Source organism: Mercenaria mercenaria, chromosome 12 (assembly GCF_021730395.1).
Source record: "Mercenaria mercenaria strain notata chromosome 12, MADL_Memer_1, whole genome shotgun sequence".
Classification (NCBI taxonomy): domain Eukaryota; kingdom Metazoa; phylum Mollusca; class Bivalvia; order Venerida; family Veneridae; genus Mercenaria; species Mercenaria mercenaria.
Genome location: NC_069372.1, coordinates 43,161,111 through 43,188,835, shown reverse-complemented (window position 1 = coordinate 43,188,835; position 27,725 = coordinate 43,161,111). Strand labels below are relative to the sequence as shown.

General features: G+C 34.4%; 2 protein-coding genes across 6 annotated transcripts in view; both read right to left on the bottom strand.

Moving 5' to 3' along the window:
• LOC123533824 (sulfotransferase 1 family member D1-like) overlaps positions 1-13,536 on the bottom strand; it is a 59,636-nt gene extending 46,100 nt beyond the window's left edge. For both annotated transcript variants that reach the window (XM_053519887.1, XM_053519891.1), the window contains exons 1-3: positions 12,238-13,536; positions 11,530-11,699; positions 9,877-10,027 (exon numbers count right to left, since the gene is read on the bottom strand). In XM_053519887.1, coding sequence (XP_053375862.1) covers positions 9,877-10,027; positions 11,530-11,699; positions 12,238-12,427 — 511 coding nt within the window. In that variant the 5' untranslated portion in view covers positions 12,428-13,536. The remainder of the gene's footprint in view (positions 1-9,876; positions 10,028-11,529; positions 11,700-12,237) is intronic.
• A 1,521-nt stretch (positions 13,537-15,057) lies between these two features.
• Positions 15,058-25,565, bottom strand: LOC123534769 (sulfotransferase 1B1-like). 4 transcript variants are annotated; one of them, XM_045317183.2, is made up of 7 exons: positions 25,388-25,565; positions 20,195-20,462; positions 19,228-19,397; positions 17,492-17,642; positions 17,034-17,137; positions 16,341-16,530; positions 15,058-15,562 (listed from the first exon to the last, which is right to left on the bottom strand). In XM_045317183.2, the coding sequence occupies exons 2-7, from the start codon at positions 20,379-20,381 to the stop codon at positions 15,450-15,452; spliced, it is 915 nt and encodes a 304-aa protein (XP_045173118.1). In that variant the 5' UTR covers positions 20,382-20,462; positions 25,388-25,565; the 3' UTR covers positions 15,058-15,449. The 4 variants fall into 4 exon arrangements, with proteins under 4 accessions (XP_045173118.1, XP_045173117.1, XP_045173115.1 ...); XM_045317182.2 differs by having other exon boundaries at positions 20,195-20,384; XM_045317180.2 differs by having other exon boundaries at positions 20,195-20,392; positions 25,388-25,564.
• Between the last annotated feature and the right edge of the window lie 2,160 nt (positions 25,566-27,725).

Genomic DNA, 27,725 nt, shown 5'->3' with positions numbered 1-27,725 from the left:
GCACAATTACGAAATTCTCGTGAATGGCTCTCATGGATTTTATGCTGTTAAATTATAAGTTGAAAACCTCCGATATTCGAACAAGGATGTCCTTGGTTTTATTCATAGCAACAAGTGTATGTATTGTCAAGGAATTTATGGAACAGAAAAAAATTCTACATTTAACATTATTCTTTGTTATCCAGATGCATGATGACTGTACCCGGAAGAAAACTGGGAAAGAAAAATTCATCTACATTGTCCAGCGACTCATGTGGAAACTTTGAAATTTTCTGTCAACCATGTGACAGAGATGACCTCAGACTTTCAGCCTTTGGTTTCTGTACAGACTGTGAGGAGCATTTGTGCGAGTCATGTTACAACCACCATAAGAGAGCAAAGCCCTTGAGGCATCATACCCTCCTTGATAAAGATAGTTTGCCGCAAATTAAACACGTTCCGTCAGAATCTGCTCATATTGGCCAGTCTGATATTCTTACAACCCCCTGCCATGAGCACAATAAAGAAATTTTAAAGTTCTACTGCTGTGATCACAAAAAACTTCTATGCAGCGTATGTGTCACCCTTCGCCATACATCATGACTTGTCAACTATGTACCAGATATATCTAAGCAGAGTCTTAACAGCATGGAGTACACCAATACCATAACAAATCTGAACTTGATAACTGAAAAGTATCAGAAGACAACGGCAGACCTTAAGAGAAGAATTACCAGGTCTAACAAGTCTTTGACGGATGTTCTGGTGGAGATAAAGAAGTTCAGACAAGAGGTAAACAAGAGATTAGATGAAATGGAAAAGGAAACTACAGACAGAGCAAACGAACTGCAACAAGAGAATGACGCAAGATTGAAGGAAACAGAAAAAAATGCAATGATGTCTTAACGGAATTGAAGACAATGACTGACACCATTAAACAACTCAGCAACTCCAAACAAGCAAATCAACTTTTCATAGAACTCAAATCTGCTGGGAAACGTCTCAGTGAATATGAGAAAAAGCTTACACTGCTACCATCACCAGAAAATGTAAATGAATGCGACTTTCAACCAAATAAAGCAATAACATCTACTCTTCTTGAAAAGTCATTAGGTCCTGTAACACGTGACGTAAGTCCACCTGTTCCTCCGAGGTCTTCAAAACAAGAATATGTCCCTGTGAAATTACCAAAACTTTTACATCAGGCAGAAATCTTTGTAAAGACGGAACAAGATGAAAACATGTGTTGGATAACGGGCATGGTCTTGCTTACACCTTCTAAACTTGTACTTACAGACAACGAAAACAATTCAGTTAAAATGGTTGATCTGAACAGTAATTCAATTACTGACCAATTAAAACTAGACGTCACTCCCAGTGATATCACATCGATAACTAGTGAGCAGGTTGCTGTCACTCTGCCTTCCAAAAATACAATTATTCAGTTTATAGCTGCCTCTTCAAACAACCTCTCTGCTTCACAGACTCGAGGTACCTGGAAGTTACTGGGGTATAAGTTGTTTTCAGGATAAAATTGTAGTGATATGTCGTTATCCTGGAAAACTGCAAATCATTGGTTCTGTTACAGGTGCAGCACTAATAACAGTTACGAGAAACACATATGGTGAAGATATATTCAATTATCCGTTTCATGTTACTTCTACCAGCCACTCCATCTATGTGTCTGATAGAGCAAAGCGTGCAGTTATCAGTTTAAAATGGCAGGGTGAATTCACAAGTAGTTATGACGGTTTGGGGGCTCCCAGAGGTCTTGCTGTGCTAGAGAATGGGTCCATTTTGGTGAATGATTGTAAATCTCGTGGCATACAATAAATACCTGGTAACTTTAGTAAAAGTAATGATTTGTTGATAAATGTGAAAAACCCTTCGGCTATCTGTTGGTGTGGTGCTAACCGTAAGTTGTACATCAGTCATGAAAGTACGAATGGCACAAACGACAATTACATTTCAATCTTCAAGAGGTTATGAATACAAAACCATACGATTGTATGAGGAACATTTAATGTACATGTAACTCTAAATTTGTTTTCCAATTAAACAAAGAAGACTAAAAAGCGTCACAGTAGTATGCAACAAAATCACTGTTTGTACGTTACTATTGTTACGTCATAGCGTCAACATCATAGCGCAGCGCTGACAATAAATACGAAACAAACAACCAAATATTTGGTGGATGTCGTCGAGGATGTGGATAGCTATCCTTTATCTCGTGTTAGGATCGAAATGATACATCTCAAACAGTGATTTTCTCGTGAATAAATGCTCATTTTTTTTTTATTTTGATAAGTTTTAATTTTTCCTTCGCGCTATTGTCCACTGACACTCATTTCATGAGAATATTGTTTCTCTTGAACCAAATCAGTTCGGCTGGTAGGTAGTCTGCCAGGTTGAGCATATGTTTCCCTAGTTACCTGCTCTGTTTTAGCCTGTTTTTAATACAATCTGTATATAGTCACTCTTTTATGTTTTTATTCATTTTTGTCTTTGTCTGTTGACACTCGTCAGTGTCTAGGTCCTCGCGAGAGGTTTGACTTATTTGAAGATTGTCGTTCACATGCGCGGGTATAATTCTTTCGTATCTGAACTCCAAACTATGACTTTATTCAATATAAGATCACTGTTTGGGATATATTATTTCTTAATTCGCATGTATTTCAGACAGGTAAAATGACATATCATTTTGGAAATGTAAAAATAATTTTGAAAAAGTGGAAGTTACACTATTCGTAATTTGTTTTATTCTAAGAACTCAAGGTCACACTTTTTTGCAATGCTAGTATGCAGCGGAAATACATATTAAAGACAACAGTGAATAGATATCATGTGTCTGTATTAGGCCTAGAAAAGACTATTTGTTCCGGTAACATGCTCAAAAACATTAGAGTAGGTAGGTATTTTTGTTTGGATGTTTTTAATTAAATGGGACTTTTCGGAATGTTTTTTAGTGTCAAAAATGATTACAAATAAATGGGTTATGCCTTTAGAGCACCAGTAAATTGATTTCTAACATCACTGACCATGTTTAAAGCATAAAAAGTGCAGTTTTGCAACTTTTTATTGAAAAATTAAAAAATAAAACAGGCCATAACAACATTTGGGGTCAGGCCAAACATTTAGGGTTGGTCGGGATACCGGAAACAAACAAATCCTTTTGGGCCTTGGTGAAGCATAAGAGCTTAGTATAAGCATGCCGTTTTCCCCTATTTTTTTGTTTAATTCATGTTTCCCTTCTTTAGCTCGTTGTTGATCTTAATCTATTTTTTCTTAAATGTTCAAACGTGAATGTGATTATCGTACAGAACTTAATATTCAGTCACCGTTATATTTCCAGGATCTCTCAACGTGTGTCTTTACATACAAATGAAAAGGCACTATGTGCATTTAATCAAGGATAATTACAAGTACAACTTTTCTAGCTTTAGTTTTACAATGTGGCTAACATTTAAATTATTGTCTAAGTAGATATTTTATAAGAATGATAAGAAATTCAGCTAAATTCCATAATTTACTTCGTGATTAACGCTTTAGAAAGTCTTTCCATCTGTTGTACAGACTACATTTGAACTTATATAAATTAATACAATTTAGATTTCATTGAATCCTTTTGTTTGTCATGATTAACAAATGAAAATACTTAATAAACTTCAAGATGCCTTGACATAAACCCTTAGACGTACCTCTTAAAACATTTAAGAAATAACTTCATTGCCGACAGGTTAACCCTTACCATGCTGGACCCGAGTTTTTCTGCCTTTGCGACCAGTGTAGATCATGATCAGCCTGCACATTCGTGCAGTCTGATCATAATCTGCACTCTTCGCTATTCAGTCAGTAACGTTTTGGGAAGCATCCCTTTTAACAGTCAATGGCACTGTCCAAATTGAAAGATGGCCAATCTCATTATAGAAATTAAGCAGGGTAAGGGTTAATGATGATATGATCAATATTTCTAGATTATCTAAATATAATGCAAGTCTAAAGACTTGTTATGATTTGTAACGACTAGCTCATAAGAATCATGAAGAATTATTTATACTCTAGTGCACATCTCAAGAATGGCTAGTGATTTCTATTTGAAAATTGGAAGTCAGAGTGGTGGATAGGATGAAATTAATTTGAGATTAAGGTGTGAGTGAGTTGTTGAATTTTACGGCGAATCAAAGCAAAAAAGTCATATATCGCTGAGGAGATTTAATATTGGGAACGTAAATTGAAAAAGAATATCTCTAAAAATATCTATGTCTATCCCATATAAACAGTACTAATATATCAGCTGTAAACATAACAATATCGCAATAAATGTGAATTGAATACTTGTAGTTCATGTTTTATGATAGACACCAGCAGGTTTTAAAAAAGACAAAATAGTGTCGATAGAAACTGTTTCAAACAACTCTTTCAAAAACTGCGCTGTAGAGCGAAGGCCACACAAAAAAATTAAAACGTGTTTATCGACCTTTAGCCTGCTTGCGGCAAGTGATTCTGCCTTTGCGACCAGTTCAGACCAAGATCAGCCTGTTCGCTATTCAGTCAGTAAATTTTCAGTGAGCACCCTTTCGAATAATAAATAGTGTGGCCAAAATTGAGTGATGGACCAGTTCATTTTAGAAATTTAGCAGACTAAGGGTTAATAGTAAGTGGTGCATGACGTGTTCAGTAATAAGTGGTGCTTGACATGATTTTCTTCCTGCGAATAGACCCGTGTCCCTGGTGCCATTCACCTAAAGTAGGTTTTATATTACGAAGTTTATTGAACGAAGCATTGTCCGATGACAATTGCCATTTAGATACAAATAGTGTATATACGTTGGTTTAAAACCATCACACAATAATTTCAAATTAGTTTGTGGAAAGTAAAGTGATTTATTTGGCAAACGTAATTTTGATCGATGAAGGTGGCTGACGGCAGCACAGCTAGTCTACTTCTAAATCGTCTTTAGAACCGTTCGTATAAATTGATGAAGCATCCTTGTAAGACAATTTGGTTTCATTATATATTAATTTAAATACTTCTGGATTCATGTCAGACGTGTTATTTATAGTTTTCATATCAATAAGAACTATAGGGGAGGTAAGGGTACATGGTGATATATCTGTAATTGAGTTGTCGTTTATATCATTGAATTCAACGTCAGTTTCATTCATTTAAGACTGAATGTGGTAACCAAGCAGTTTGATTTGTTGTTTTTTTTTTCTCATGAGAATTGAAGTATTTGGGATTTAAAATGATTAAGTTTTAAAAATGCAGAGCTGTTATTGACGTAATTTTGTTGTGAAATTCACAATTTATGTTTTTCTATACATCAAAGAAAGATAAAAAGTACCGGGCCGACACCTACATGCAAAATGTTTAAACCACAGGAATCGATTTTTCTGGCTGGGGCTAAAATACTAAATGAGGTCTAAACGGGAATTATCACCCATCCAGATTCAGCTAAAGGTTTTGAAAAAAGTAAAATGTTATGATACATTTACTATCATGTTTTATGTCTACACTAACGAGTCAGAACATCCTATGTTTTTCTCTACATGAACTTTCATTTATTCTCCTTGTTTTTTTTCCGGTGTTTTGTTGAAATACAACGATGGATTATATCCCGATACTTTCAATGTTTCGGATAGGGAGACAATCAATTATGACTCCTTTAGTATGGAAGAATAAGAATTGTAAATTAGTTCAAAGATTCAAACATACTACAACTTTTACAGAATCACATCTAAAAAGAAGCTTCATTTTTGTTTTATTTAGTAAACGATGATAATATACTCATCAGAAATATATATGAGCCGCGCCATGAGAAAACCAACATAGTGGATTTGCGACCAGCATGGATCCTGACCAGCCTGCGCATCCGCGCAGTCTGGTCAGGATCCATGCTGTTCGCTTTTAAAGCCTATTGGAATTGGAGAAAATGTCAGCGAACAGCATGGATCCTGACCAGACTGCGCGGATGTGCAGGCTGGTCTGGATCCATGCTGGTCGCAAAGACACTATGTTGGTTTTCTCATGGCGCGACTCATATGTATCACATGAAAAGTCTAGCCGCACGAGTCGTAGTGTTATACTTTTACGGTTCTCTTTTACGGTACGAGAATGAATTTATTTTCGTAACTAAAGCATCATAAAAAGGATGCAATAAAAGAACAATGTGTTTGTTTTTTATTAAAAATTCTATTTCACGTAATCACTATGCATTATTTTTCACAACTGTAGTAAACAATCTATATAAAGACCATGTTCTGAGGGTGTCAAAAAGAGGTCATTTTTTGCATGTACTCATTGTAAAAAGATTGAACTGGACAAATTTTGTCTCGTCTTTGTTCACATGGTTTCTTGTTTAACATGATTGTTATTGTTAGTAAGTTTTCATCTAGCAATATCTAAATGGGAATGTGTCAACGGTCTTTGTTTCTTCTTCCCACCATTGTTCATTTCTGTGCAACAGTAAACCAGTTTTTCCAGTCTCCAATTTGACCTGAAATAGTCAAACATGATCTTAAATAAACAGTTAAATACAACAGCGCCTCAGTAGCTAAATAAAAAGACAATGTTAATCCTATGATAAGTATTGAAAGGTATATGGCATAAAACAAAACCATCGCAAAGAAGCGTCGCTTTCGTCAACATAAAAACACAACCATTAATAAAAAATTTGCGGATTTTCTTTTCTCGTAGGAAGGCAAAGGAGACAAAATACTTTACACATTCCATAAACAGGGTATATTTTAAGCAAAAACACCCATTAAATTGTATGCAAATTTACAATATCAAACATAACACAACTAAAGATACGAACTAATATCAGGTTGAAAATAGGCACGCCCCCTTAGAAATATCAGTCGCCAGAATATAAAGACGGTCATCCTTACACTTCGTGGCCCAATTAATTAATCCTACAACCCCTTAAAGCATGAGTAGACTAATCAGACCTTTCCCAGAAAAATGTTCGCTAACACAGCGAAATAATCAATTTGTTATTTGTTTTTCAGTTACACGACAACAGAAGTGTGATTTAGAAGCCTTAGCTTTGAGAGGCAATTGACAAGAGGTCAATTATTTGAACAAATTTGTTTAAAATACAAAACTATTTCAAACATCTCACGGCGAAAAAAAAGAGGAAATAGTAAAAGGAACTACTGAAAAAGTAATTTCCTGAATGATTTTTACAACACCATCGGTTACCACATTAATATCCACAAGGTTATCATTGTTTCTTACTGTACTTCAAAAGACTTGGAATTTACCACACCACCTAAATTGTGTCACTGTGTCTTATAAAACATAAAGAAACAATGTTTAAAAGGTAAACATTTAAAACCTTTTCTAATGTTGGTAAAATTATTTTTCAGTCTCTTCTTTATTTCGTCCGTCATTTTCTCTTCTTTGTCTTTCCGCATCTTGTCTACATGGCAACTGGCAACAATTTCTCTCAATAGATCATCGCTAACATCTTTTTCAAGAAAGTCACATATCTTGCTCATCTCCCCTAAACAGTCCTAAAAGAGAAAATGTACGCTAAGCCTTTCAAACAGTCAAACATTCAACTGGTAACCTTATAATAACATCGGCCTTATTTCTTATGAAACACTACAATATTATTACATGTATACCGGTTAACTTATTAATATTGGCATTATTCCTGATGTTACACTACAATATCATTGTACCGATTAACTTACTAGCACTGGCTTTCTTCCTAATTCTATGTAACAATATCATTTTATCGCGTTAATTTGTTAACGCTGGCCTTATTTCTAATTTTATGGTATAATATTATTACACCAGTTGAATTTATTCACACTGGCCTTATTCCCAATTTTAAACTACGATATTATTTTACCGGTTAACAAATTTACATTGGCCTTTTCAATAATTTTATGCTGCAGTATTATTATACTGGTTAAATTTATTCGCATTGGCCTGATTCCGAATTTTATACTACACTATTATTATACCGGTTAACATATTAACATTGGCCTTATCCCTTATGTTATGCTACAATAGTATTGTACCGATTAGCTGTAGTAACATTATTACGCACCAAAGAAACAACTTCATACCATTCGGTAAAGATAAAAGCCATCTTTAAAGTTGTGTGTTTAATGCTTCCGAGTAAGCAATACTCGCGACTTTGTTCGATGCGCGGCTAAAAAATGGTCGAGAATATGAACGACAGAAATATTATCAAATCTAATAAACATAGGAAAATACATACCTTGAGATTTTGGTATTACACTTCTAAAGTGTTAGCGGTATGATTTTAATTGCATGTTATGGGATTCTCTTTCATGAAAGCCTGCCACTCTCGCAAATACTCGGAGTAGGAACCGTAAAGTGGCAGGGGCCAGTTTCGCATTTGGCCCGGGTACGTTTTTTTTAAATAAAATAGACATATGTACTTTACAGGCATATATATTCAACTGGTTATTTATGATGTTTATAGAACTAAGGATTCCTGCGTACGAGTGATTATTGTGTAAAATAAATATGTGAATGTATCGATTTTCCTAGCTCCATGTAGACGGCCGGGTCTAAAACTTTACCTGAGGTAACGGAAGTAAGACGAATTGGAAACGGTCCTCCATCCATCCAGCTTCGGCTCAAATTTGCGGAAAAAGTAAACGGTTATGAGATACTTTTCTTCCCACCATTATTTTTGTCTGGCCACATGCTTTAAAAATATGCATGTGTTTTAGGTCAGTCATTTGCAGATAATACGGTAAAGGTCGCGTAAGGAGTGCATTTTGGGCCATTTTTGTCTAAAGATTTAGTGTCCTGAAACCTGCGTTTTACTCGTTTTTATCACAGAAGCAACAGAATCGGCAGACTGAAAATGTCACATAATGAAGTGCTATGTCTATGCGAGACATTCGCTCAACAATTGCCTTGAATTTGTCGAAATTGGATTTTTTATGATTTTTTTCGCACTGGTATCAGCGCAGAGTTGTGGAGTTTTCAAATTTACTGTCCCTTGCCCCCATAATCAACTGTAATATAAAAATCTACGTTAAACAAATGCTTGAAACTTTGTCTTCTTCGCCAGTGCGATGAAAAGTTTGTCGTAATGTTTTCATATTAAAGCTCTTATACACGTAATTGTGCAAACGCAATACTGAAATGTACAAGGTTTAAATAATTTAATTATCTTTTATGATTAACATGCACACATTCAGTAGCTATTAAATCATGAATTGAATCATGAACCTTTTTCAACAGATTATATATTTTCGAGCTTTTAAAAAAATCTCAGATTGATAGCTTATAACTGAATATGAAATGCATGGAAATGTAGGCCGAATGCTCCTGTGCATGCACAACCATGTATTCAAGTTCTAAATGTAAATTAATATTTTCTATTTATTACTTTATGTTCTCCCTCTTCCGCACTATTCAATTGATTCCTGTCGTATACGTTAAACGTTACAGTTTTCGCTTAGAATATCATCGTGATAGCTACCTAGCTATCTCATGGGCTGCCTAGCTATCTCATGGTCTACCTAGCTATCCCGTGGGCTACCTAACTATCTCGTGGGCTACCTAGCTATCACGTGGGCTACCTAGCTATCACTTGGGCTGCCTAGCTATCTCGTGGGCTACCTAGCTATCTCGTGGGCTACCTAGCTATCACGTGGGCTACCTAGCTATCTCGTGGGCTACCTAGCTATCACGTGGGCTACCTAGCTATCACGTGGGCTACCTAGCTATCTCGTGGGCTACCTCTATCACGTGGGCTACCTAGCTATCACGTGGGCTACCTAGCTATCTCGTGGCAAAATATGCAGCTTCGTCAAACTTCTCATATTTGTTTTCCATTCAGACATGTTTAACACTTATTTTGTGGCGGTTTTTAAATTATATTAGCACCTAATTCATACCTTCACCTCGCATAAACATCTGCACGTAGTTTTCAAACTTCCCCTCATATTCGTAGCCTTTAATGCCTTTTGTTTGATTGTAAAAGAAGACGACGACATCCTTTGGATTCCTAACCAGTAGAATCATTTTCAACTTCTTCTCGAATGCTTCCTGCAAAAACAAGGGCGATAATCCAAATGGAAAACGAAGCCGCCAAATGGAAACCTACATCCGTATACGTATGAAAGTGCACATGATTAATATATACACAACTAAATGTATGTCCATATGAGAATGTTACCCCCATTCCTGCCACTGTATACATATTTTTGACTTAGGGCAATAACTCTGGTTCTAGCTATTTGAAATCCCCATTTAAACACCAGGTGCACAACTTCACATGCTGAATAACAATCCTGTAAGGTTTGATGACTTTAGGTCAAATACAGTTTTCAGTTTTAGTACTATAGAACCTTGCAAAAGCAATGCAAATCAATACACAACTAAACCATTGGCATTTACGCTTTCTATGCAAGTAAACTATGTAAAACTTTGGTTTAGATATCTTATTCTTAAATAAAGTTATAGGGCCTCCGTGGCCGAGTGGTTAAGGTCGCCGACTTTGAATTATTTACCCCTCACCGATGTGGGCTCGAGCCTCATTCTGGGCGTTGAATTATTCAAGATCCAGCTGGCTTAAGGAAGGTCGGTGCTTCTAGCCAGGTACCCGCCCTTGATATAATAATGCATTGATGGACACCTTGGGTCGCAATATTTCATTCCTTACTAAACTTACTGAGCAGAAATGGACTAAGTATATTGCGTACACTATTTTTAAGTACAAAGGTCATAAATTGCGTCTTCATAAAACATGCAGAATTGCCGTTCTCTTTGGTAATAAACAATTTGATAAAGTGTTATTAAAATATTTCAACTCGTGTCTTTGATATGGACGGACAAAACAAACCCAAAACTATATGCCCCCGCCTTTGTCCAGGGATGACAATGGTTATAAATACTTGTAAATCACATAATAATTACCATAGACTTCGCGTCCTTATCAAACAAGCGATTTTAATTAATCTGTACAATGGTTGCGCATTGAAAAAGCGGTGTGTCTCAAAAAGGTTGGATCATAACCTTTTTGAAAATTTCCATTATAGGAATTTTGCAATGAACGAGTTTGTGCACAATATTTACATCTAAGTGGGTTGTGATATACCTTATCGCATAAGTGACTTCTGATAACAAGAAAAATTCTAAACCAAGTTACAAAATTCTAAACTAAGTTCAATTACGATAGTGAAATATCGTAAGAAATATGTTTACGTAGCATTCTTAATTAACAAAGATTGCCTTTCGGAAGGAATTGTTGGTTATATATGTATTACAAAACAAATCTGCTTCTTGTTTCCATGTGAACACTAACATCCAGCCGCAAAACTACATTCCTAAACCTGACATAAATTTGGCATGATTACAGCGGAATCGTTTCGCAAACTTCCTCGCATCTATATATGCTTTTTATTGAAACGTTGTTAAAAGGAGATTAATTAAAATTTAAAAACTTGTTTGATCAGACAAAGCATTCTGAAACATATAAAGGAATCTCCTCGGTTAGAACTTAATTGTGGTAGAGCAAGTTACGCATTTAGACTTTACAGATTGTATACCTTTGGCAAATATTTGATCTTCAAATGTGAATTGAGAATTCTTAGTGAGGGCAAATTCTCTACAACTTCTGTGGGCACGGCGTCAATCATGCCCTGTGATTTTCTACCTTCCATTATCTGTCCCGATTTTACCATCATCATCATCAGCATTTCCCATAACCAGTTTGACCCTAACACAACAAAATCTAAAGTTTGTAAATCTTATTGCTAGTACAAATTTATATAAACTCCAATTTATAGTTTGTTTTTGGTTTAATGCAAACTCTAAACTATGTTCTTGTTCTTTCATTGCGGTCAATAAACAGCCGCAATATATCTGAATTTCTGATTAATACATTTTTTTCAGCAGAAGTAAACTCATTTCAAGTTGCTGAATAATGATTTTCTTACAGAGTTAGCCAAAATATTTATAAAAAGAGTGAAATACGAAAAGTAAGGAAAGTTCTTATTGACTTAAGCTTTAATCTAAAAATTTAAAATAATGTGCTGAATAATTGCCTAAAGCGTGATTTATACAGTTTCGTTTTTTTCTAGGACGCTGTCCTAATATCGTCTTTAAAGCTTAACGTATTATATATATGAATATAATAATATAATTCAACTCTGTATTCACTGTATATGAATACAATTCAACTCTGTATTCACTTGTCGGTCCATTGAGAAGTGTTTTAAATCTTGATGCTTGTAACAAAACAAAGTAATCACTACCTGTCTTTGGATATGAAATCAGGAAAAAATCGTCGTCGTTGCACTTTATGTTTGGAATATTGTTGAAGATTTTTTGGTGTTCTTCGAAGGTATATCTGAATGTTCCCTGTCTGTATCCATTTTCATCATCAACTGTATCTAACGTTACAGTATCCCCGCCAGGGACGTCTTCAAATTTGCCTCTTGGCATCTTCTAAAATTAATGCAAGATGTATACTTGTTATTGCAGTAATTTGCTCTACTATTTTTTTTTTTATGCAAACTAGGTAGAAAATACGGAGAAGCTAAAAGCTATTCCACAGACTGTATACGAACAGATATATTACCCGTATAGATATTCCGTATATGCGTTTACGGAATTGTATGGTAAATCATTCAGCATGCTTGAAATAATATGATGTTTATCCCTGTCTTTTAATGAAATAACAATTTGCATCGCCCATACATCTTAAGTCCTTTCAAACTAAGGACAAAAATAACGGGTATTCATTTTTAACCAAAAGTTATCAATAATCTACTTTAAAAGCATTGTATTCTCTATTAACAGTGTCTACATTATGATTATTTAATTGTTATAGAAAACACGATTGTTTTGTTTCAGTGTTTCATTTTAGATCAGCTACGTTTAATCTATCTAAACTGCAAAAAATAGAACAACTATTAAACAATAAAGTATAATACTTACCGCTTAAATTTCTTCAAGATTTTTTTTTCAGACAGAAAATGTGTTTATATAGTGAGTATGCGTCCTACCTTTTAAACTACACCCAGTACAATTTATGTAAGTAACTTTTGTTATCTTTATCAAACATAGCCTCTGCATGTGTAACAAGCTGAATATTTATGTTGCAAATCGAGGGCTGAATGCAAAAGAGGTCTAAGTGCATATATAATAAGTAGAAGCACTTAGACTTCTTTCGCATTCATCCCTCGAAATAATCTATGATAATGTCATCTGTAGGTAGACTGGACATGCTTTTGAAAATAAACTATCACGGTTTTCGCTACCTGTCCTACCTATTATCAATATCTTGTTTATAGTCAGTCTAATATTAGAAAATGGCGTAATTGTCAACATACAAAATTCTGTTCAATGTGGTTTGAAAAATATATTTTTTATACTTTTTGTTGCTCTTTAATCTTCAGATATTATGCTCCGTTAAATAACATTACTTGATTTGTTGCGATATTGAACGTTTCTGTAAAAACATTTATCCTGTCACTTGCAATATTTTCGACCCGATATCAGGGTGCCGTATATCTTTCTTAATATACCGTCAGTTGATCATGTGACCAGTGACCTTATGATCGATATTGTTGTCATAAGAAATTTTGCAACGAAACCATCATCATTGTGTTGGAAATATCCGAACTAAGAAAATGAGTGGTCAAATAAGGAGTTTTTATTCAAAAACGAAGAAGTTATTGCGATTTTGCCGGTAATCACGTCATTATATAAGTGACGTCATTACGAATATGACGTCATTAAAGCGGTTGTCGCACACTTATTTTTGTAAAATAAATTGCCAAATATCGGAAAATGAAGTAATGACAAGATAAATAGAATAATAGGTAAGTGCCTAAGATGGAGAAAGTTTCTCTGGCTCGGCTCCGGACGTTATCAGGTTCGCCTTCGGCTCACCCGATAATCTCCTCCACCTCGCCAGATAAACTTTCTCATGTACGGCACTAACCTATTATTCTCTATGTATCTGGTCCCCCGGTCAATAAATAGTTTAAATTTAGATTCAAACCATTCATATGTGAAGACAATACTCTAAGAGAAAGCAACTAAACAAATAATCACAGATTTGTTTTAGGGAAGGGATAGCTTAAACATAAATCTCTAGAAATTTTTTCAAAAGATTTTAATATAGATGTCAATCAATGTGGAGTATATATCTGCGTACACTTAAGATCGATAAATTAACGGTCAACAGTGCGTGCAATTCAATTGTTATATTAACTTGTCGATCGTATTCTGTTTACATATCGCATTAACTCCCAAAAAAATGTATTTCTTAGATTTACATTATATTCCTTCTATTATGTTGACACAAAATAGTTGGTTTCTATTTATATATCACAAATTCATAGTTATTATCTAACTATCGATGATTACTACCTCCAGATAGACTATCCTAAGAGATCCGCATATGGTTTACTGATATTCTGCATCCGATAAAAATACAGTTCCTGATTTTAATTCAATATATTTACATTCGCCCTATTCTTTTCCATTGAAAATTATGACGTTCATTTCGTATGAACAGCAAAAGGAAAGGCGCGAAAGTTACGTCATCGCTGCTTAGTGATAACCGACCGCTGTTTTGACGACGTCCGCTATAGTCAGGGAGAACGTTCCTTAGATGACGTCGCAGTTGTTCCGTCTGGTGAACAGAATGGCCGGGAAGCTAATTTTAATGTTAAATGCCACAAAACATGTGCAATTTATAATATTATCTTGTTTACAAATCGAAAGGAAATATAATGTTAATATAAGAAATGAAATGATTTTTTTCGGTGTTCATGCGAAATGAACGACAGAATAGGATCGGCAAATCCATGAATCGCGCTGCTTAATTTGCCGATCCTATTCTGTCGTTCATTTCGCATGAACACCGAAAAAAATCATTTCATTTCTTAAGTATCCTTAAATCAAATAAAAATTCTGCATTTGTATCTATTCAATTTTGATCTTTTCTGTCAAGAAAAATGGGTGTAGGTATAATCGAATGTTCTTTTTTTAATTTTGGTTGCCTATTGTGACAGATTTTTTGTCGAACGACGCCATTTTTGTGAGTGAAGTCAAGTCGCGTGTACAACCTTGCAGACAAAATATTGCACCAATTTATTATACGAAAATAACCTAGACAATACTACACAATGATAAATATTTGATTTACCTATCAAAGAGAAGTTTTAAATATCTGCATTATGTATCTATAAAACTTGTCATTCTGAATATTCAAAATATGACTTTTACGAATGAACACTTTCGAAAGCTTAAAAACTACCAAAGAAAACCGCTTGTGATCGTTATCATAAAAGACTAGATCACAGTACAAATGTCCTGATTAAGATTAGTCTTGTGGCCTTTAGTTCTAGCTGGACTCTGTTCACAGATGGCAAAATTTTCGGTAATCTCTATTCACATGTGTTGACAGGTTTGAATGTTTAGGCAGATTGTTGCTTGTCTTTTTTTTTTTCATTTAGCAATATTTAAATGAAAAGGCATTTATATCCTTTGTTTCTTCTTCCCACCATTTTTCAAACGCTTCGTTCTGTGCTACTGTAAACCAATTTTTCCAGTCTCCAATCTGACCTGAAATATTCATATATGGCATCTTACTTGTATGAACAATAAACGAACAGAAAGCAGTGCCTCAGTAGAAGATCAAACAAGAAAATTTATCATATCATATTATATTCAAATAAAGGTATATTCAATTTAATACGACTGTTTTCTTTTTTAGCTATTTTGGACTATTTTTCTTATATATTTGTTTGGGGTTTTTTTTTTGTTTTTTTTTTTTTTGTTTTTTTTGTTTTTCTTTTTTTTTTTTGCTTAATGTAACGTTTTATCGACACCATAATAATTCTGATGGCAGACTCAAGGTTTTGATAGGGATGACCCCAAAAAGGTGCTCCTCCTGGATTTATTGCAGGTACAAGCGGACACCTTGGTTGAACCACCGGCCTTCTGTAAACCATCTTGATGGTTTCCTTAAATGAATAATTCCACTATTTAAGAGAGGTTCAGAACCCACAGCACCGAGGAGCAAGTGATTCCAAGTCTGCATACTTAAAACTACCACAGTTTCTTTACCACATACGAATTTAAGTACATTTTAAAGTTAGGGCAACTGTGTTGCAGTGCTAATGTCGTTGATTTTGTATCACATTTACCTCATCGAACCGTTTGAACTTTGGAATTATTTCCAATTTAGAATCTATCAAGCTACCTTACAGAAGGCCAGTGTTTCTTTCCATGCCTGATATAACGTCAGGTGTGGCATCTTAAGTCTTCCTCAACTGTTCATTATGCGATCTAAACAGTGTGTTGTGAAAACAAAACTTTCTTAAACTTGGGCATGAAATACCTTTTCTTAGCAAGGAAAACTTATTTTTCACAAGAGTTTGCATCCTCTTCTTCATTTCTTCCGTCATTTTCTCTTGTTTTCCTTTTCTCATTTTGTCTATTTGACAACTTTCAACTATTTCTTTCAATAGGTCATCGCTAACGTCTTTTTCAAGAAATTTACATATCTTCTTCATTTCCCCTGCACAGTCCTTCAACAGAAAAAGATGTATTATATCTTGCATACATGCAAACATCAAATGATTACACTGATAACTTTTACTTTATCGGTATTGTCCTTATTATGTTACTCTAAAATAATATTACATCAAATCATTAAGCGATATTTAGAAAGAGAGAAAAAGGAAATCTTTAATCCACATGTCTACCATAAGTCCAATCTTAAACTTTTGTAAACTACTTCCAGCTATAAGGAATCTAAATGAAGCAAGGTGAATGTTAAAAATACTTTATTTACAATGACTATATTTCACAATTTGATAGTGAACTTCTTTTCGTGCTGACACAATAGGGCCTCTACCAGACTATTATACCTTAGTACGCTAATTTATTACCACAGTTGTTTTATATTCATAACTTTTTATCATTATATAAATCTACTGCGGTTAAATGAATAACTTCGTACACAAATATATCTGTAAATGGTTAAAATATCATTCAACTTGCTCATATAATTTGATTACTGCATTGTTACCTGTTTCAGGTCCTCATAATAAACTACAAGAATGGGGTAATCTGGACTCTCTTTCATGAATGTTTGCCATTCTTGTAAATAATCTGGGTAGGAACCGTAATCAACTGCAATGCAAAATCAACAATTGAGCCGCGCCATGAGAAAACCAACATAGTGCGTTGCGACCAGGATCCGTACAGTCTGGTCAGGATCCATGCTGTTCCCTAACAGTTTCCCTAAATGCAATAGGCTTTGAACAGCATGGATCCTGCGCAGATGCGCAGGCTGGTCTGGATCCTTGCTGATCGCAACTCATTATGTTGATTCGCTTTGTTTATACTTTTTGATATTTTTAAATGGGCTATGTAAATATGAAACATTAAGGAATAACACCCCGCATACGAGACAAAGCATGACAAAAAACGTTTAATGTCTTTAAGAAAGTTACAGTACTAAACAGAACGTAATCCAAGCAATACCTTCTCCTTTCATAAACATATGAAGGTAGTTTTCGAACTTCCCGTCATATTCGTAGAATCTAAGGCCTTTTGTGTGATTGTAAAAGGAGACAACAACATCCTTCGGGTTCCTTAGCAACAGAATCATTTTCAGCTTCTTTCCTAAGGCTTCCTTCAAGAAACAACATAACTTGAGTATAACTTTAAATGCCCAGGAGCTAAAGTAGATGACACACAATGAAAGTTCTATCATGTAAGAACGTTAACTCTGATTAACAGTCTTTAAGTACCTCTCCATTGGACAACTCTTTCTTGAAATATTCTATTGTTTTCAGACTCCTAACACCCCATCCCTTTGTCTACACCTTGCCATTTTTTTTTTTTTGTTTTTTGTTGTTGTTTTTTTAAGCAACCCGTCTGCTCTTTGCCTGCACTTATAGGGTTGTTCTGTGCTTAAGAGCGCCGTTTTGTGTTTACATGTATAATTCATATTCGCTTCTTCATATCTGGTCTTAAGCATTCATAATTTGCCGTTGGTATTTAGAACTGTCAGCAAACTTGCACCAAAAATTAATATTAGGTTATTTAATGTTCTGTACAACGCGGAGATATATTTGGACTGTACTATTCTTCAATTTCTTGTTTACTTTAATCGTTGATATCAATAACCATATTATCCTTTTTGATCTTAGAATTTAGTCTTTATTAATCCATCAAGGAACAATAAATTATTTGTATTAGTGACAAAATTTCGCAGTGTTTTTGGAAGTTCTTATCTAATCATCAGTTAATTTATACCAGAAATGACCCTCAGAATGGTTTATTATGTGCTTCGTAAAATAAAAACCATTTACTATAATTATAAAACAGATAGCTCAAACTGTTTTACAACTGATAATCATAAAAGATTGTATTTATTAAGGTTTAAAGTGAATTTGTGAAACACCGAGAAAGTACTTTATAGCTGATAAATCAATGTACAATAATCGCACTGGATGAATGTCCTGTATTTTGACATATATCCGCGTTGATTTGAAAGTTAGTAGATCTATTAAAGCTACTTGACCACAGTTTGGTGAAAATTTTCGATATGCTCATTTCTCAGTCAGGTTTGGCATAGAATATATATGACACCGAAAAATGATAAACTGGGTAAAAATAAAAGTTAAATATTGGCAAAAATGCAAGAAGAATGTAAATTTTCTGCATTATTTCAAAAGCGTTACAATGGTTTACTACATTCTGCTCAATATACACCAATGTATTTGGTTATTTGTTAGCATATGTTACAAAAAAAAAACTTATGTCAATAAGTTTGTACCACTAGTAACTTTCAGAGTACTCACATTTTATGAATTTTGAGAGAAATAAGATCTAGTGTACATGTCACATGTTTAAGATACTGAGTGACTTCGACTATTTACTAGAGTAAACTTTAGTAAAAAAAAGGTTGACTAGAAATAAACCTACTCGAATGGCGACTTCATCAAAATGAATATAGTCGTCCCAGTTACGAATATAGCTTGTTACGAAATATGCAATGACGACAAAGAAAAACTAACCGGCTTTCAGTTGGGTTCGAGAGGGAAATGTAGGTCATTAAACGCCACAGCAGTAAAATTTCCAGTAAAGCTAGTTAACTCGGGAATGTCAGTTAAACTTGCTCAATGTGTTTATGAATGTGTCATTGATAATAGACATATATGAAGATCGTAGGGTGTACTTTAAGTTTTATCAAAAACATGTACACGTTTTACCTTTGGCAAATATTTGATCTTTAAATGTGTGTTGAGAATTCTTGGTGAGGGTAAATTCTCTGTGACTTCTATGGGCATGGCTTCAATCATGCCATGTCCTTTGCTGCCACCTGTCACCTGTCCCGATTTTATCATCACCATCATCAACATTTCCCATAACCAGTTCGTTCCTAATGACAATGAAAGTAAAATAATCAAAGTGAAACCCATAGGCCACCTAACAAGACTAAAAATGAAACTGTTTCAGGCTCGGTTAGACTGAGTCTATTCATGGACGGTAGTCGAAATGCATGCTACCGTCGACACCCTCTTGCCCCGGGTTGAGCAGAACTCAACATCTGCACATGTTACAAGTACCAAAATACAGGCATTTTTAATTTTTCTTTTCATTTTTTCTTACAACTACTTATATAGTCGCTGATTTGTTATACAGTTACGGTCAAATACTCGGATATTACATGGCGGTGAGTTTTGGTCATATAAGTAAATTCCAAGCAAGCGCAAACATCATGGCTGATAACTGATTGTCAAAGACTCGGTGAATAGTTGCCTCCCTGAAATGTTTCTTGTTTTGAAGGACATTAAGTAACCAAAACGATGATATTAAATTTCATACACGCACGGTTACACGTATGAGCAATATTTCCATTTTTGTTTTAATAAGCGTCTGAGGTGACAAAATTCAGAACATTAATTGCAAGCTTTTTAAACCTAACTATAACCTTGCCATGTATATTTTCCTGTAGCGGGAGAATATTGCACGTAAATCGGCTTCTGTTATAAACGAAGGAGAATTAGGCCTATAAGTCTTCAAAAATTTTAAAGAATTAATGGCACAACACATAATACCCGCTACTAGCCGTATTCGTTCGGAACATATGGACCACTTACTTTTATTTATGATCTGATGTTTTGTAGTTGCCATCACTCTAAAGTCAAAAGTTATTCCTATTATTTAGTCTATTACCTGTTTTAGGATACGAGTTTAGAAGGAAGTCGTCATCATTGCATTTTATGTCAGGAATTTTGTTGAAGAGTTCTTGATGTGCTTCGTAGGTATGTCCAAATGTACACTGTCTGTATCCATTATCATCAACGACATCGAAGATTACAGTATCCCCGCCTGGGGCGTCTTCAACTTTGTGTCGCGGCATCTTCTAAAATACTTGGAAAACATTTTGTATGACAACAAAATGAATATATGTATATATGTATCGTCCTACTGCTTCGTCCCCCTTAAGAAAATATATGCAGAGGTTAACTTTGTTAAAACTGAAATATGTATAGTCAAACTTGCTTCAGATACCATGTCTATCAAAAAACCATTTGCATTAAGAGACCGCCTTTTCAGTTCCTGGAACTTATTCTGTTGTATTAAGAAATCATTTGTATGAGAGACCACTTTTTACCCTTCCCTTAAGTGGTCTCTTAATATAAACTTTCACTTGTTGGTATGAGTTCTATAAGTAAAGGTTACAGTCTTGCAGTCTCGTCTTTATTGATCAGTGTTATTCAGTGTTATGTTATGTGTTATGAGCAAGAAGACGTACTGTAACCTAGTTCTTGTGATATCACTTTAAGTGACAGCTAATCAAGACTGGGCTTTTTGCTCCCCATCACCCCCACCACACACACACACACACACACACACACACCAGCCCCCAAAAAAGTATTGTCTTCTTTTTTTCTGTTCCGTTTTAGATGTCCAGTTGAACCTATTAGCTACACATTCATTGTGAGATGGAGCAGTGTGACTGATTTTGTGTTCAAAGTAAACTTGTTGCAAGAGATTAAACTAAAACGGAAAGAGAAGGAATTTAAACAAGAGCTGTTACAGGAGACAGTGTGCTTGACTATTTTGGATGCTAGATGGTGAAATAGGGCACATTTGAGGCAGCTGGAGCTATCACTGGAGTGTTTAATGACTTCAGCGCAGATGATGATACTGGGCATCAATTCAAGTCCGAGTCAAATGTATTTAGGAGTAACGGAGATAGTGTGAATATGTATAAAAATATTAAACTAAGAATAAAGGAGACATAATACATAGAGGATAATTCATGCAATGTTGGTGTGAGATTCAAATGTTGTGGACTGATGCAGTGGGACAATTATCTTTAGTTCCAATCACATCCTTCGTTAATAACAGCTATATAGTGAAAGTGTATCAATATTAACCTAAGATTTTAAGTAAAAGCTGAATATGATTCATTACAAATTTATTCCAGAGTTATTTACCTTGTATCATATGATGTGGGTGATGATGTTGGATAACTATTTTAAGTTTGAATCAAATCGTTTTTAGCTCATCTGATATTTTGAAAAAGAAAAGATGAGTTATTGTATTTGAGATCAAATTCGCTCCGCGTTAAATTAAGTTTCATAATAACTTTTGTAAAACTCACCGAAGTATGCGTTTAAATTTAAACAAACTGTTCACATCAAAGTATTCCCTGTACAAAAAACATAACTCCATACTCTGCTTTAAAGATACATGGCTTTGAATAGAAAAGCTTTAGTTTCTGGTTAGTTTTGCTTATTAACTTATTTCTTAAGCCAAGTTTCTTTAAAACTTGAGTTGATCGCTATAAAAGCTGATCAACAAGTATCGAACTAAATTGCTTTGTTGCAATGAATTTTGAACAGAACACATGATTTACCCTTGGTTAATTATCATGATTTAGGAGACTTAATTTTGTATCAAAGCTATGCTTTAAACTTCAACGCATTTGTTCACCCAGCTGTCGTACGGAATAACCAATCCTGGCCATTTGTCGAAAATGGCCTTTTGGACTGAAATTGATACAACACACGGTAGGAAATTATTCTATTTACAGAACAAATCAACATAACGGCATCCAAAACCCGAAACTGATAGATCAAACATAGCATACGACAATTTTCATTGAAACATATAAATAATTTAAGCGCGTTAACACTTTTCCTTTGATTTGACCAGTAGAACTCTAGTTTTTCACACAACGACAACGCGATTTAATTATAACATAAAATACATCAAGAGTTAACATCTTTGAAGATCATAAGATATCAGTTCATACATGCCTGATGATGTGAACTTTTTCCTGTTTGACCTAGTGGTCCTATTTTTGAAATGCATTGAAACTGACCTGGAACAGAAGATAACATTGGACTAATCCCATTAGATTACTACATTGTTTCAAAGAAAAGCTTCCTATTGAAAACCTAGTGACCTCACCCACCCTACCCAATTACAAATTAAACAAATACACAAAGTCAACAAAAATCTAAGAAACGAATTCGCAATGGCGACCTCAGGAGTAACTAGTTCACGATTGACTGGTCGATTGTGACTCCACGACAGAATTCAAAATAGCTACATCGTCCATTACAACAACATGAGAACATATAAATTGTTAGTATGTTAAATCATTTATTTCCTCTCTGATTTACCTCGTGCATTGTATATGACTATATGACCATATTATAAAACTCCAAATGTTATTGAGAACACTCGACAAGTTTCATATAGATTGTAAAATTGTGTTACCTCTATGTTTAAGTTTTCCTTTGATTTGATTGATGTGTTTTTTTGTCTCGTAATGACCTAAGAAATCGCATGCAAGATTTATTGAGTAACAGTTGACAATTTTTAGTTCAATTGTTCTAAGTTTACACTTTCTTTATTTAACCTGTGAAATTCCTGCTTTGACCAATACAATATCAAAATGCCAAATAATACGATCATAAATACGGATAAATTGAATGGGGGATTAATAGAAGTAAGGTTCATTCTATAAATCTCAAGAATTAAATGCAACTTTCAAAATCAACTTAACCTTACGCAGAGACTACAACGCAAGGCGGGTAGAAACTCAAAACTGCTTAATTCATCGCTAAAGGACGTCGTCAGCTTTTAAACTTAATTTTAATTTTAAGATCAACTTCTTTTGTTCCTTTAAACTGAATCCAAAGTTATTGCTTAAAAACTTAAAAACTTTTCACCAATCAATAGCTGATTCTGTCAGCAATGAAACTTAACTCCAACTCTTTTGAAAGAAACAGGACTTTTGTAAACTTAGAAAATGTTCTTGTTAAGTTGCGTTTTGGTCAACTTCCACTATAAGGTCCAAACAAGATAAAAATAAAGCATTTTCTATTACAAAGTGATCTGCAACTAAATATCTGTACTCTACATGCTTTTTTGCAAGAAACTATTATTTTGAAGTAAACTACAGATTCCTCAGTCAATTATTTTGTGTTTTAGTCAGCTTAAATCTCTAAGATACATCAAAGCTATGCTTTAAAACTAAGCAACGCTTGTTCACCATCAAAAGCTGACTCTGTACAGCAAGAAACATAACTCCATCCTGCATTTGCAAGAATTATGGTCCCTTTTGGACTTAGGAAATATCATAAAAACACACGGGTAGGATAATATTTCTATTATACAGAGACAAAAAACAAGAGGGCCATGAAGGCCCTGTATCGCTCACCTGACCTATCGACCTAAGATCATAAAGATTAACATTCTGACCAAGTTTCATTAAGATATGGTCATAAATGTGGCCTCTAAAGTGTTAACTAGCTTTTCCTTTGATTTGACCTGGTGACCTAGTTTTTGACCCCACATGACCCAGATTCGAATTTGACCTAAAGATCACCAAGATTAACATTCTGCCTAAGTTTCATAAAGATACATCATAAATGTGGCCTCTAGAGTGTTAACAAGCTTTGCCTTTGATTTGACCTAGTGACCTAGTTTTTCACCCCACCTGACCCAGATTTGAATTTGACCTAAAAATCATCAAGGTTAACATTCTGACCAAGATTCATTAAGATATGGTCATAAATGTGGCCTCTAAAGTGTTAACTAGCTTTTCCTTTGATTTGACCTAGTGGCCTAGTTTTTGACCCCACATGACCCAGATTTAAACTTGACCTAAAGAACATCAAGATTAACACTATGACTAAGCTCCATAAAGATACAGTCATAAATGTGGCCTCTAGAATGTTAAAAAGCTTTTCCTTTGATTTGACCTAGTGACCTAGTTTTTCACCCAACCTGTCCCAGATTCAAATCTGACCTATAGATCATCAAGATTAACATTCTGACCAAGTTTCATTAAGATATGTCATGACCCTACATGACCCAGATTCAAACTAGACCTAAACATCGTCAAGATTAACATTCTGACCAAGTTTCATGAAGATACAGTCATAAATGTGACCTCTAGAGTGTTAACAAGCTTTTCCTTTGATTTGACCTGGTGACCTAGTTTTGTCCCCAGATGACCCAATATAAAACTCGTCCAAGATTTTATTGAGGGTAACATTCTGACCAAGTTTCATGTAGATTGGGCAAAAATTGTGACCTCTAGTGTATTAACAAGCTTTTCCTTTGATTTGACCTGATGACCTAGTTTTTGACCCCAGATGACCCAATAGCAAACTCGCTCAAGATTTTATTGAGGGTAACATTCTGACCAATTTTCATTAAGATTGGGCAAAAATTGTGACCTCTAGAGTGTTAACCCCAGATGACCCAATATCAAACTCGTCCAAGATTTTACTGAGTGATAGTAGGTGATAATTAGGAATAATGAGGAATAATCATTTCAAGTTTCAAGCGTATCTATAAATTAATACCAGAGATAAAGTGCAAGTGTATCAAAACATTAACCAAGGTGTGAACGCGGACGCCAACGCCAGGGCGGATAGAATAACTCTCTAAATACTTCTTAATTATAGTCGTGCTAAAAAGGACAAACGTCCAACTTCTATACGACTTAAATTTATTATTTTCATAAACTCGGTAAAACTTCTGTATTGATTACACGATATTTAAACTATGAATCACTGTGGTAAAGCTTTATACAATTAAAAAAAACATTTTCACTGAAATAGCAACAGTAATCAGATTCTATTGCCCAATGTTAATCTGTCTAACAGTAAATATTTACACCTGGCGATAAAAGGTGACTATTCATTTTAAAAACGTAATAATAAGTCCAAATTCTAGTACAGGGGTGTATTGTACCAAACCCACAAATGATAAAGAGCACGCACACAAGATAACAAATAAACATTTTCATTACAAATTTAGTGTCTGCTATAATATAATTAATTCTTTACCAGCAATGAATAAATTTCTATAAAGAAACATTAGTTTAATGCTTACCACTACAGATTCCTCAGTCCAATTAATATTTCGTGATACTTTATTCAGTACAAGTCGCGTTAGTGAATATTTTTGTTATCTCACATATATGTAGCTTAATAACGAATCTAACGGGAGTGTTTTCAAGTGGTGGCCTGTTCTAATATTTGCACTGTAAAATTTTAAAGTTCACCCATCGGATGTACCTAACTGGCAAATGGTAGCTCAAATAAATTGCGTCAGTTTACCAATACATAAATTGCGTCAGTTTACTAATATATAAATTGCGAAAGTTTACTAATACATGAAGCAAATTGGTTTAACATATTTATTTTCCCATTAATACGAATAGTACTTCTAAAAAACTGATTGCATATTATACGTGATTTTAATTGCCAGCAAATTATCACAAAACATTATTTCAATTAAGCATTTAGTCATTCATATACAACATGCGTGTGTGACCAATAAAGTGACAAAGTGAATGAAAGAAGACATTCCTCAATGTCTAAAATACTCAGTTAAGCGCTCATTTAAAGAGTATTTAGCTGTAGATTTTAAAGTATTATTGACAAGCTGTTCAACTTGTCCGTACTGTTAAAAGTAGTAGATATAAATTTACTTTACCACGATTTTGGTCGAAATTTCTCAGTTAGTAGCAGGTCATGGCCGTACTCAATTTTCTGTTTTGAATTTCAATAGAATTTGAATTTCCATTTTTTTCCCCAAAAAAATCATCTTTTATGTCTCTAGTCAACAATTTCTATCATAAATATTTATGATAAAGGTAAGCAAATCTTCTTTGAATTGTATTATTAAGCACTATCAGTTTCTACTTTAGTCGTACTGTTATCTGGAGTGTGAGGGGCTACCCTTGAGTATTAAAGGTCTTATTTACTTGGACTAGTGTTTTATATTGTTGGTCCTGTTGGATCACAAAGTACATTCATTTTACGATAACAGAATACAACTTCAACTAAACCTGGTGCTAGAGGGCTTGAGGGATGTGGCACATTTTTCATTACTTCTCATAAACGGACACACTCAAACTAAATCTGTTATTATGTTGTTTGCGTTCGATGCTTCCAAGGGATCTTTTTACAAATTTTATTGCGATATTGTGTTATTGAGATAATATGTTATTGAGATAATGTCTTATTGAGATCATGTGTACTTGTTATTGAGTTCATGTGTTATTGAGACACTGTATTATGGAGATAATGTGTTATTGAGACAATGTGTTTTGAGATAATGTGTTATTGAGATACTGTGTTTATGAGATACTGTGTTTTTGAGATAATGTGTTATTGAGACAATGTGTTATTGAGATCATGTGACGTCATCATTAGCGTTCTGGTCATACACTGACAAATTGAGTTCTTGTAATGTATGATGTGGCGGAAAAAGCCCACTGTGATTTGTGCTAATTATTGACTATCTTCGAAAATACGGCCTATACAAGTGCCCACCTTAAAATGTATACCATTTTCTTTTGCCCAAACGAGCTTTGAAGAGACTTATATGTTATTTAAACCCGAGCTGAATACTCAAAATAGCAGACAGGTTGTGAATGCATTGATGTGACGTTTAAAATATAAGCTGACTATTACTAGTAATTTTAATTATTTGCAGTGTTTCAAGCACTAGATTAAACACGCAATATGTCCTTGAGACTGTCGGACGTACTTGCTGGTGAAGGAGTGGACAAGGGAATTGTTCGGAAAAAACGAAGAACAATGACTGGATTCGATGATCCAGGATGAGATTGTGTCAAATGGATATTGTTTGCTATAACGTTTGATAAATGAAATTCCGCTTCCACAGAAAAAAATTACTCAAAAGGTATCATCGCAGGGACAGGATAAGGAGAATACTATTTAGGAATACAGTGATGGAGCTGATGTTACTGGCAGAGGAGCAAGACATGGCCCAGCACATACACATCATGGACACTGACTTTGTTGGTTCTTTCCTCTGTAAATCTAGGCCGGTTATATCACTAGAAATAATGTCAGGGCCTTAAATTAATTCCAGCATAAACGTTTTATTTATTATTTATAATATTTACTTATGCAATGCAGGAAAAAATTCCTCAAAAGAAATTCAAGCCAAACTCTGAAAATTATGTGATGTTAAAAGGATGCTTCCTTTAGATTTCAGTTAAACAAAGTATTGCAAATCTGTTTAAAATACAATCAATTAAATGAAATATTAGTATCATTCCTTAATTCACATGTATGCGTTACATAATAAAGCTGTTCAAGAAGCATTTTATTAATAATTACCGTAACTACGAATTTTCAGCAAATACTAGTTTTATCAAGTACCCAACATTGTGAATACATATTTGTTTTACGAA